This window comes from Gossypium raimondii, chromosome 5 (genome assembly GCF_025698545.1).
Source record: "Gossypium raimondii isolate GPD5lz chromosome 5, ASM2569854v1, whole genome shotgun sequence".
In the NCBI taxonomy this organism is placed as follows: domain Eukaryota; kingdom Viridiplantae; phylum Streptophyta; class Magnoliopsida; order Malvales; family Malvaceae; genus Gossypium; species Gossypium raimondii.
In genome coordinates, this window is record NC_068569.1 from 27,491,706 (window position 1) to 27,505,310 (window position 13,605).

The 13,605-nt window shown below is 31.3% G+C and overlaps 1 protein-coding gene across 1 annotated transcript; it reads right to left on the reverse strand.

The window, feature by feature from the left end:
• Positions 1 to 1,804: 1,804 nt before the first annotated feature.
• LOC105770693 (uncharacterized) lies at positions 1,805 to 5,830 on the reverse strand. Its single transcript, XM_012592006.2, has 4 exons — positions 5,667 to 5,830; positions 3,613 to 3,702; positions 3,157 to 3,424; positions 1,805 to 2,382 (listed from the first exon to the last, which is right to left on the reverse strand). The coding sequence occupies exons 1-4, from the start codon at positions 5,707 to 5,709 to the stop codon at positions 2,025 to 2,027; spliced, it is 759 nt and encodes a 252-aa protein (XP_012447460.1). The 5' UTR covers positions 5,710 to 5,830; the 3' UTR covers positions 1,805 to 2,024.
• Positions 5,831 to 13,605: the final 7,775 nt, after the last annotated feature.

The following is a 13,605-nucleotide window of genomic DNA, read 5'->3' on the forward strand; positions in this document are numbered from 1 at the left end:
CCACAACTCAACTTCTACAATTGAGCATATTCCAATCTTTCAGGCAAATCCCATCTTCCACTGCCCGTATCATCCCTAATAACACTACCAGATGATGCATGTCCAAACTCCAAGATCCTTGCGCCACCTGTGTTAACCTTACACCAACCAATCTTCGGTAACTGCCAATATGTTCCCCTGCCATGTTGGGTGAAACTACCCTCTGTATGTTGATGTACCTGCAACTCCCTCTCAGAAAATCATTGAGCTTGTTCTAAGATATCTTCAATATTAATAGTTCTCGAATTTAGGATTTAAGGTCTCAAGTTTAGAGTTCTAGCATTTAGTTATAATTAAATATTATCTAATTATGTTTAAATAAAATTATTAGTGTTTATTTATAAATCCTCCACTTTTTATTTTATTTAATAATAAAGTATCATTATTTATTCGTCAATGGTGCATAAGATTTATAAATAAGAGTTGATCAAAGCTTCTCTCCTACATTAATATTAGCCCTTTTGAAAGGATAATCAACATTGCTTTGCTAAGGGATCTCATCCCAGCTTTGTACTTTCAACTGCAGTCAATTAGCGTTTAGGAATTTATTGTAAAACTAAAAAGATTTTGATTGAATTTTGACTGGAAAGCAGGCTGAAAATGTCAAACTTCTCCTTTTCATATTTACAAAGGAAACAAAATCAGTGGTGGTGGTTAGCCTGGATCTTTTTCTTCAAGCCCTCTTTCTCTTGCAGAAGAAAAATAAATGAATATCATAAAGCATTACAACGCAAATCTTGTTGCGTTCCATCAAACGGAAAAATCCCAGCAACCACGGTGTAAATAAGTCGAACCATGCAATTTCTTTTTTAAAACCATTTTCATCTTATGCGTGATTTAGGGGAAGGGAACTGAAGAATTAGGGTAAACATGGTGAAATTCTTTTTTTACCATTTTTTTTAATTTTAACAATTTATTTTTATTACCGATTGAATCTTAGTTCAATTGACATCGATATTGTTCTCATTGCAATAGGAGTGTACATTATCCAAAAAAAAACAGATATAATAACAACCTATAATTAGATTAATGTTCAAATTATGCTTATTTATTTTTCTTTTGTTAAACGAAAATTAAAGGAAATACAATTTTAAATGATGTAGCACTGTCCCATTAGCTGCAACTATTTTTTTTAACAGCTTTAATGGGGAAGGCTAACTTCAATAAGGAAATCAAAATTTAAGTACCCAAACCAGTTAAAAAATAGTTAAAGACAATAGTTTAATATGCTCCAATTGAATTAAGCCTATCTATAACAATACATAAACAACCGTGAGGGTGTGAAAAGAGTTGTAAGGCACACAGGAGATTTTGCATCAATGCCACTTATACTTGGCTGACGTGTAGGCAGAAAACCGTATTGTATAAGCAATTCCATTATTGAACTTTACCACAGGAGATGTTACCCTATATCATTTTATACACGAACTGTCACCAAGCTACAAACAGAACTAGATCCTTATGACGGTAGGTGTTCCTTATGTTGGAAAATGTATGGTACATACTGTCTCTCTTTCTATGAATGTTTCTCCTGATACCATTTACTAGGTTTTATATAAGAGCTTATTTAAATATGGTTCATACTGTCTCTAAACTTCAAATTGTACCTATTAAACACTTAACATACCGATTTCTTGAAAAATTCTAAGGTTTTATATCGGTTGAATTGGTTTTCGATTCACTTTCAATTGATTCTAAGTGATCCCTAGTTCTATATGGGACCAGACCTGACCTGACAAACCCCCATTTAAACTGGACAATAAGATTTTCAACTATGTCTCATAGATTTCCAGGTGAGATGTCAACAGACAGTGATCTACATTCTCCTGCAAATTACTAAAAACATATCATACCGTATGATTTATACCATTGCACAAAGGAAAAAGAAGAAAAAGAGCAGAAGAGAAACTAAGATATCAATCCATAACACAGGAAAACGATACAGAGGTGGCCAGAAAGAAAAGACATTCAGTCCAAAATTGGATTCATGCCCTCCTTTCTTTGTCCTTCCTATGACTTCTCTTATCATCTGATTCACGGGAATATGGTTTCTCATGTTTCTCATGTCTCTCATGCTTCCCGTACTTTTCATGCCGCTTCTCATTCTTTTCGTGTCGCTTTTCATGCTTCTCGTGTTTGTTGTCATGCCGCTTCTCATGTCTGTCATGCTTTTCCCGTCGCTTCTCCTCGCGCTTCTTTCTCTTCCTGCTGCTTTCATAGTCTGATTCACCTTCTTCAGCATTGGTGGTTGATGGAGCGGGTTCATCTACCTTGACTGGCTCAGGTGAGGCTTCCTTCTGAGTGGATGGAAGTGTAGTTGGATCTTCCCATGCACGTGGCAATCTGCAGCAAGAGCAAAAGATATAGGAAAAAAGAGGCCAAAGGGAAAGTTAAAAAGGGTGAAAGCTTCTGTAAAAAAAAAAAAAGATATTCTCAAAGATTTGATGCCATTAATGCTCTAGCAATAGCAGCATGCACTTTTTCTTAATGAGATATCTAGGCAATTCTCGTACAATAGTCAAAAGTATAGCTGTCACTATATTGTAGAACTAAGCAATTTGATCCTTGCATGTTTGATATTGGTGCAAACAAGCAAAAGTTAAATTTGATAATATCATACGTTCTAGATAGAAGAATTCTTTTGCTGCCCAAGTGCTACCTATAGATCTATATTTTAAATTTCAGGAGTCTACAATTTACCATTTAACATTGTTACCAATCTTACTTGTTTGCTGACTATTAAATGTAGAAGGATTAAATTACTCAATTTCGTAGTTGCAATTTTTTTACTTAGTATGGTAATTGCCTATATATTTTAACCAAAAAGCATTGATGTGTCCGTAGATGCTGCTATTTTGGGTGCTTGATCAAACAGAGCACATTCGACAAGATACAAATTATCTACAACCACTCCTCAGAGATAGAACCTAAAATGATCTTCCTCACTCCCAAGAACCCAACATAGCACCAGTTTCTTTATAAATGTTCTTTATAAAATGTTCATAATTGAGCATAATATGAAGGAAAAAAACACATAAAAACCTACTGACTGTTCTTTTGTACAATCATATATCTTGAGAACTCATTTATTTCGCATTATATAAATCTACCACATACCTTGCAAAACCAAGACCGTGGACTCGTGCTGCTTCAGCATGGCCTGCACCTAAGTCCTCTGCAGTAGACCCTCTCTTCACAAGTTCCGAAAGCTCATGCTTATCAAGACGATTGCCTTGAGGTTGACTAGAATGCTTAGGAGCCAGTCCAAGAGCCTCCCTCATGGCCTGCTCCTCCTCTTCCTTGACTCTTCTAATTTCTTCTTTTAGAGCCTCAGCATCTGAACCCTTGGAATTTTTATCCCTTGAATACCAGTGCAGATCCTTCCCTGTAATTTAAAAGAACAACTTCATGTGCTGATAGGCTTTTGCTTAGGGTGAAATTTTCATAGCACTATGTATTCCAGCAACTATTCAGAGAGAGAGAGAGAGAGAGGATGACATAAAGTTATCCTCTAGCTTAAAAAAAATACAATAACTTTGTACTGCACACAGAAAAAGTAAGAGAAAACCATACCTTTTTGCCATCTCCCAATAGGTGCCTTAATACTATGACCAAGATAATTCTCCCGATGTTTATCAACCTTTACATCCTCCCAACTAAATTCTGCATGTCACAGAAAAAAATACACATTGGTATAATTCACCTAGACTGGTACATGGAAAATAAAGACAAACTCATAAACATTAAGCAAAGTTATAGTAGAATTTTTTATGTAACTAATATGCAAACAAGATGTAGAAACAAATATTTTAATCAAATACGCAAGAAAAAATAATAATAAGCCCCTCAAATGCTAAAATCTCTAATCTCATGTCTCAAAAATTAATATACTAAATAGTGTAAAGCACTGAAGATCTCAAAATTTAAAATGTCAAAGACTAGTAGGAATTGAATAATCAATAGAGTCAACCCTCAACTAAGGTGGGAGAAGTGTACTTTTAGATCTAGCATTTTTTACTCTTTTCATTCACACTTCTCCAAGTGGCCACTACAGCATTTGGTGACATGATAGTCCCAGGTTGCACATACGTAGCCAAGAACATATCCATAGTTAGTGTCTAGTAACCGGAAATTCCTCTACTCCTGCCATACCAACATAATCCTTGTATTTCTTTTTTCCCTTTTTTCTTCAAAATATATTGGAAATCACTCACAACAGTCTCTCAAATAAAGGAAGTCGATCAATATCCATAAAGATTATATTCATGTATCTACTTATGCATGAATGCGTCAAGAAATATAGATACATAAAAACTTTCTTTTTCATAAAATACACTAAAGGTAACGCGTGTTTCTTCTCTTCAATTTATTTTCAACAAGGAGAACCAATATCTTTTATATTTTCAACCCATTGGTTTTAATGGATATCATGTAAAAATTAGAAGTTTATTTCATTTATTGCATAGCTTCTTCGGTTTGTAATCTTTTTGTCTAACCTTTTATCTGAACTCTAAGGGCACATTAGGGCGAGGGAGTTCATCGAAAGGTTTCTTTTGTAAAGAGAATTTCAAATTTCCAAAACAAAATTTAAAAATAAGTTATATTGGAAAAATAAAAACTGGAATTTTCCAAGTTCTTGGAATCTAAATGAGAATTGAGAAATTCCTAGATTTTTAAAAGATGTCAACATTTATAATAGATCTGAAAAAAGTTCCATAATGGAGATGGAAAATGAGAAAGATACCCGGTCTCCTTCATGGTCAGACTCAGCTATACCAAATTGGTAAATAATGCTAGCTCCTGAAGTTTCTCTATTCGCTGTATTCAGAAGCAGCAATCGAAACACAAGTTGAAGTTTGCTTCTTAATTTCAATATTAAGCTATCCAGAGGTGGCTTATCCATCAAGAAATATATATCCACAAAGTTGAAGTTAAGAAATATATATTTATGTTCGGAGTTAAACTAGATTAGGAATGACAGTAGGTTAACTTCAAACATGATGCTCATCAGCAAAAGTTTATTCGATTACACAAGACAGGCCTATCAGGTTAGATGAATTGGAAATTCAACTTCAAGTCATGGAAATCAAACATATTTAATCCCCCTTATATTTATTGGATAAGCCCAAACTCAAACATCTTACACATAAATCCTTCTTCAGAACAACCAATTCAGGTTTCTGAGGAAACAAATTGTGTATATTATTTAGTAATCCGGCTCCAGAATGACAACATATTATTTAAAATAATAGGAACGAAGAAGACAAGTACTTCATAGCTATATGACATGACAAAACTAAAATTACCACTCAAAAATCTAAATTGAACTTATTTCAGAATTTAAAATTAGCTAAAAGGGCAAAACTAACCCATAAATCCAGATCGCAAAATTCTCTAGCGCAACCAAATTTTTTTAATCGATAAATAAATTTAAATTTCCAATTCCTTTTATCTCTTATCATTCAATTAAAGAAAATCCAAACATAAGGGCCGAGAATCATAAAATTGTTGCTATAGCAAAATTTTGTTAAAATTAAATTGAATTATGGAATCTAAGAAGACGAAAGGCCTAGAAAACCCTAGAAACGCATAAAGCTAATAAGGGGATAAAGAAGGGGGAAACTTACGATCTCTGCCACCACGAACGCCGCCTCTGGTTGGATGATACATTTTTTTCTTCTCTCTTTCAAATTCAACAAGTTTGAAAGGCTTTCTTCCCTTGCTTGCTTGACTTCTGTGTTTCCTTTTTTATATAGGATCGGGAATCAACTTATAAAAATTGGATTTAAGTAGACTCAAATAAAATATAAACTTAAATTCGGACCGCTTGTATTAAAAAAAATTATATTAATCTAAAAATTATAATAAATTAAATAGATTAAAAATATTAAAATAAATATTTTTCAATAAATTGAAAATATACTAAATTTTTTTTACTTAAATAGCACTAAAATAATTGTAATTTAATCCATAAATACCTTTAAAATAGTAACAAAATTAATAATAAAATAAGAGTTATACAATATTCAAATAATAACAACAAAATAGTAGGAATATAATAATAATATGACAGTAAACAACAACAACAGTAAACAACAGTGAAAAAAATGAAGCAAATTCGCTCCAAGTCGAGATTAGGCCAAAAAATCTTACCCGATGTCTAACCGGTTTAGAAAATGAGTCTTATTTTTTGTTCAAGCCCATTTTGTAGTCTTATCTTTTTTCTTAAACCTTACCATTTTAGATAGCCCAACTCATGATCAGGTTTAGTTTTATATAGACAAACTTTAAAAGAATTAGAATGATTTTTAAAGGGTATAACTTTTATGTTAGTCCCTCTATTATGCAAAATTTTAAAATTTAACCTTTTTACTTTAGTTTGGCATAATTTAGTCCTTAGCACTTATCTTTTTTTTTATAATGTTATTAGTAGATCCATAATGATAATATCATTAATTTCAATCTTAAAATGGTGAAGTGAATTTTATTATTCTATCTCACAAATAAAATCACATGAAAATCTAGTTAACTATGTTAAATCAATAATAGATTAATGTATATTTTAAAATTTTAGCTTAATTAAAAATTACCCATTAAATTATATCTATTTTCTCAAATAGGTACTTAAATTCTTTTATCAAATTGGGTATCTAAATTACCGTGTCGTTATTCATTTAACCCAAACCCTAACATTGGTTGTCTAAATTTTTTGTCCAATTTGAAGTTGTCACGTCACTATTCAATTAGCTACCAATGTCATACAACATATTTCTATCCATTTCAATAGTTAATTGAAATGGATACACTATTCAATTAATCTAAACGTGAAATATCTAAAATGAAAGGAAGAAAGAAAAATAGATAGAAATATGTTGTATGATATGTAATACATGTGATTTGATGATGAATTGGATTATGGTTGTGAATATGTTAGAGAAATGATATATGTACTATATTGCAAAAATGAAATTGAATATAATATATATATATGTATAAGAACTGGATTAAATTGAATGAAATGAGATAAATGTTTGTCATGCGATAAAACAATGTTTAGGGTACAAAAATGCAAATGTGATCAAACACAGGGTACGACAGATGAGTAAGGATGATTACAGGTATGATATTGAAATATATGTGATTGATGCCCATGTGAACTTAGTAAAAGCTTAGGATACAATTGAAATGTTAATAGGGTTATACACACGCTTGATTAGAGATTATTACATGTTATAACGAGATCTTGCATTTGTCATAGACTCTCGATATATGTAACACGGGTTTAGCCAAAACGGGTAACCTGATGTAATTTCAGCGTGAGCAGCTTGGTTCACCCTTGTATCCTAGTCTATTTTACTAGATTTTTATCGGGCGATATATATTTATATATTATAATTGAAATGGAAAAGTTTGAAAATATGTTGAGTATGAAATGGTATATGCTTATAACATGATATGTGGCATGAAATTACTTTAGTATCAAGTGATATTTTTCATAATGTGAGTATGTCTAACCTATTAGGATGGCTTAATGCAAATGTCATGTACGTATAGATGTTGAATTCATGTTTGACTATGGAAGCTAAATGGTTAAATGATGTTTATTCATCATGGAATTGGATGACTTAATATTAAAAGTATATATGTCGGTTCATAAATGATATGAAAGGTTTAAATGATATAAAGTTGGGCATTTGAAAGCTAGAATGAATTGGTAAACTCTATTGCAATGATGAATGGATTAATTTGCTAATTGCCATATGTATACTCTTATATGATAATGACCTTGCTTGGCATAGTAGGGACATAAATTAGGTAGATATTGTGTTCGTACTTATTATGATCAATTTCTTATGCTAATGTCATGTTATCTTGAATCATAAAAGTACTACAGAACATTATCACTCAACGTACGATTTGTTTATTTCGTGTGCAAGTACGAGTATATTTCGAGGTTTATAGAAGTGATTCTAGGATCCAACCAGCAACCCTCGACTCAACAATGTTTATATAGTTTCTTTCGTTTTGGTATATGATATGTACTTAGGTTTAAGTCAGTCATGTATATCATATATTGTTAATTTGATATTTAAGCCAGAATGGCTAACTTGATATGGTAAATTGGTATTGTAAATGCTATGTTTGTGATGGTTGAAAATTGAAATGATCTCAATATGTAATACCCCTACCCGTATTCGTCGCCGAAATAGGGTATGAGGCATTACCAAATTTTACCAAATAAAATTTTCGTATTACGAGTTAAGTACTATTCATTTATTGAAACATGTCATGACGTCCTTTAGATGGGCCTCCGAAGCCCAAAACATACATCGGGACCAAATCGAGATTAAATCAAAACCATAAGAAATTTTTTGCAAAATCCCAAAGTTTTTTTTGAACTCAATATAACCCCTTTATAAATATCTAATCTTCCCTGCAATTTTAAACCGAGACCAATCCAACACAACCAATCCATTTCAACATATTTTCAAGATAGATTTAATTTATTCATAAGATAACCTCATCACATACCAAAACCAAAATTTGTTAGCCATACCAATGGCTAACCATACATTCATTTCACATTAACATTTACTTTATTAGCTTATACATGCCATTGATTTCCAAAATAAAGTTTCTTTATATATCGAGATCTTGAGGTTGATAGTGTGATACGTCTCTGACCGAATCCGACCTCCGAGCTCTTAACACTACAAAACAGGGGAAAAAGAAACAGGGTAAGCACTTTGTGCTTAGTAAGCTCATGTAACAAGAATTATACTTACCTAATATTTTCAATACAATGCAATAAACATTCATACATCCATTCAATGCATTATTCCCTTAACATGCACAAACTCAACATTCAAGTTAGTTCAATAATTTACATGTATCAATAATATATATACCATGATTGATGAGCTCATCAATTCCATGATTTCCATTCCCTTGTTATTTTTCCATATTTATCCCGTTGAATTTCTCGGAATTTCGATGGACTTTTAGAGGTACACTTTAGTGTACAAATCTGGGTCCGTCAATTCATATTCATGTGCGCACATTTCCATTTCAGAGAGCACACTCCCGCGAACCTCATCCTTACAATGGATTACCACCAAAGCTAAATCCTCGTAATATAAACTCATAGAGTTTTGTCGGGATTACCATCCAAAGCTAAATCCTGCAATGACAATTAGTCTAATGAGCTTGGATCTGAATTATCAGTCCAGGCTAAATTTAGACCCTAATTCGGATTACCCATTAGGGCTAAATCCATTTTCCACATATACTTCGGGAGGGCTATATCAGGATAGGATCACCTGTCCGGGCTAGATCCTTTTTACCGTCAATTCCTTTTCAAAGATCCATCGAATTTTCCTTCCATTCAACCGGGATTTCTCCCCTTTTTATCAAATATATCAATGTTTCATCAATGTTCATACAATTAACATTCAAATCATATTCACATCAATAACAAATATTTCAAGCATTTAAGAATATAATTCAAGTTACACGAACTTACCTCGATACTTGTTCGTAAACAAAAATCTACTAATCCCGAACTTTTTCTTTTCCTCGATCTTGCTTCGTATTTGAATTTTTTGGATCTAAATAAATAAATTTAATCATTAATCTACTACATTTCATGTTCATATGTAACATTCTTTATAATTCCATTATTATTTATAGTGCATTCAAAGTTGTCTCACCGAGTCATAGTCACTAAATTATTTATATCTTGAGCTACAGAACTCCAAATTAAGATCTGCTAATTTTCCAAGAAACTAGACTCACATATCTTCTTATCATAAAATTTTTAGAATTTTTTGTTTAGCCAATAAGTACAGTTTATTCTTTAAAGTTTCCCATGTTTCACTGTTCGACAGTTCCGACTCCTCTTCACTAAAAATTAATTATCTCATTGTACAGAATTCGGATGATGTTCTCGTTTGTTTCTTTTGAAAATATACTCATTAAGGATTTTAAAAATATAAATTTAAGCCCCTAATTATTTTTCTCCAATTTTTTTATGATTTTCCAAAGTTAGAACAGGGGAACCCGAATTCATTCTGACATAGTCTCACAAAATCTATTATATCTCGTGATTTACAATTTATTGCTTACACCGTTTCTTTTATAAGAAACTAGACTCAATAAGGTTTAATTTCATATTTTATTCATCCTCTAATTCGATCTCTACAATTTTTGTTGATTTTTTAAAGTTAGACTACTGCTGATGTCCTAAACTGTTTTAGTGCATGATGTTAATTACCATTTTTCCCCTAAGCTTTCAATAAATGATAATTTCATCCTTGCTAAATCAACCTCTCAATTGAGCTTATTTTTCTCAATTAACACTTTATTCTATCACTTTAAACTACTTTATAACCTTTGGAAATCAGAATTTTAGCAGTAGACTTTAATTCCAAACCTTTTCACAATTAGGTCCCACAAATCAATTTCTTTTGAAATTACCTAATAAAATCATCTCATAAACAAATTAAAGCTTCAATTTCATGCTATTTTATCATAAACTTACAGCACTCAATCATGGTGACTTTCAATTTTATTCATGAAATCAAAAACTAAAGAATTTAGTAATAGGACCTAGTTGTAAAAGTCTTAGAAACATAAAAATTACAAGAAAAAGGTAAGGATTAACTCACTTGGTACAAAACTTATGAAAAACCAGCTTGAATAAACTCCTAGGACATTTTTGGTTGATGAGAATGCAGAAAAATAAAGAGAATTCTAGATATTCCAATTTGGTCCCATTTTTATGTTAGTAAAATTTGTTATTTTCCCATTTTACCCTTATTTCACCAATTCTCCTGATTTTTCTCAGCTTATGCCGCCCAAAATATCTCCTTTTGGGCTTATTTTCAATTTATGTCCCTCCTCATTTAACAATTGAGCTATTTAATCCTTCTAGTAACTTTTACACCTTTTTTCAATTTAGTCCTTTTCACTTAATTGACTACCCAAACATTAAAATTTTCTAACGAAATTTTAATATCATATTACTAATTTTAATACCATATTACTAACATTTCATAAATATTTATAAAAATATTTTTGACTCGGTTTTACAAGATCAAGGTCTCGATACCTTGTTTTTACCCAATTTCTTCAATAATTTCATTTTCTAACTAACCACTAAATCGGTAAAATTTTTCTATCTATATTTTCATACGATTTTCCTATCATATCAGTATTCATGCAAAAATATTAAAATAAATTTATTTTTAAATCGGATTTGTGGCTACGAAACCACTGTTCCGATAACCTTGAATTTTGGCCATTACACAATAGGTATATGATATGTTACGTTTGTAACACCCCTTACCCGTATTCGACACCGGAATAGGGTACGAGGCATTACCAGAATACATACACTTATAAACGTATTGAACCGAGTTATAAACTTTCATTCAAATTTATACTCTTCAAATTTTTAACATACTTTTATAAATCTTCACCTTATAACTTCAAAAATACTATATTTGTAACAAATAAGGCTTCTGAGACCCAATACATACTCATGCAATTCAATACTTCATTTCCATTTCATTTAATTCACGATTCTCGTGTTCACGATTCAATTCAATTTCTCAATCCAATATACATTTCAATACCACAATAATTCATTTAATTCAAATCATATCATTTGGAATTTCCATTTAATTCACGTACAGTTCAATTTCATTAAGTTCAATACTAATACATATTTATCGTTTAACTTAACGTCCCCTTTTTCCGTCATTTTACACTTCAAGTATGAACTTAGTATTTTATTTCCTTTCCATTCCAGTTTCCTATGCATATCACACAAGATATAAACATTACACTCAACCATAGTCGCAAGCTAGTTCTTTTTGAAGACTAACCACATGATAAACCATTTTAACAAAGATTACAAACTTTAAACCTTACCACCCTTTTATGGTCACAAGCATATTTCCATCTAGGCATTTACCATCTCAATGCATAATTTTATAAATTTAATGTGGCGTAATCCAACCACAACTTGGCCAAAGCCTAAGCATACACACCAAACATGCTAGCCAAATAAACATATAGTATAAGCATTATAAGCATGGATAAGCAGCACATTTATTTATGTATCGAACTTATCAACATGAGTTAATTCATAAACCATTTCTCACATTACTACATACCAAATCATATACCAATTATACCACATACACATACTATGAAACTTTATTTTCTCACATGAACTTTAACAATAACTAATCATGCACAATTATAAACATCATTTCTTTTCAATCGTTTATCGATTATAATCGAGCATATGGCCAATTATACACAAATCATTCATATGTTCTTTTAATTTTCCTCCTCCTCCTCTCCATTCCACATCCTTAATGTACATAACACTCTTAGAAATAACATTTTCTATAGTTTCACTATTCACTTACATGTATGCTTAAAATTGTCTCTCCGAGTCAAAGTCACTAAATTATTTTTACGCAGAGATACAGAGCTAACCGTTAATTTTCCCCAAAACTATATTTACATATCTTCTTACCATAAAATTTTTAGAATTTTTTGTTTAGCCAAATAGTACAGTTTATTCTTTAAAGTTTCCCCTATTTCACTGCTTAACAATTCTGACCTCTCTTCACTAAAAATTAGTTATCTCATTGTACAGAATTCGAATATTGTTTCCGTTTGTTTCTCTTGAAAATAGATTCACTGAGGATTCTAAAAATATAAAATTTATCACATGCTTATTTTTGTACAATTTTTGACAATTTTCCAAATTCAGAACAGGGGATTCCGAACTCATTCTGACTCTGTCTAACTAAACTTCAAATATCTCAAAATATATAACTCTTTTGCTTGTTCTGTTTCTTTTATTGAAAATAGACTCATTCAGCTTCAATTTCATATATTATTCAGCCTTTAATTCAATCTCCACTATTTTTGGTGATTTTTCAAAGTCACATAACTGTTGCTGTCTAAACTATTTTATTGCTAAATGTACTCTTTCATAATTTCACTTTTTCACTTTCAATCACAATTCAATTCAAAATTCAATTTTCCATTTCTAAGTCGATATTCAATTCAATTCCACACCTATATTTATTATTCAATTACACTTAGTTAATTTCCCGATGAACACTTCGGAATAATAACAGATAGTCGGTGGATTCAGCACATAGCAACCACCTTATTAATCAATGATGTCCGGTGGAATCAGTACATAACAACCACCTTACTTGTAATGGCCCAAATTTGAGGTTATCGAAACAGTGGTTTCAGGACCACAAATCCGATGAGAAAAATTTTATTTTTCTTTTATTTTTATGGTCTACAATTTCACAAAATGATTTCGTGAAAATTTCGTTCGAAAATTTCGACGTTTGGGCACTCAATTTAGTCAAAAGGACTAAATTGTAAAAAGTGCAAAAGTTGAGTTCTACATGTTAGAGGTGTCCAATTGTTATGAAACTTTAAATTGGAGGTCCTTATATGGTAATTATTCCATTGGTAACTTGGTAGACAAAAATGGACATGAGATAAGTGAAATAGAAAATTTTT

Coding starts and splice junctions, on each gene's coding strand:
- LOC105770693 (XM_012592006.2), bottom strand. CDS start 5,709: ATGTATCATCCAACCAGAGGCGGCGTTCGTGGTGGCAGAGATC. Junction 3,425..3,612: donor TATTGGGAGATGGCAAAAAG/GTATGGTTTTCT, acceptor TTTAAATTACAG/GGAAGGATCTGCACTGGTAT. Junction 2,383..3,156: donor CACGGTCTTGGTTTTGCAAG/GTATGTGGTAGA, acceptor CTCTTGCTGCAG/ATTGCCACGTGCATGGGAAG.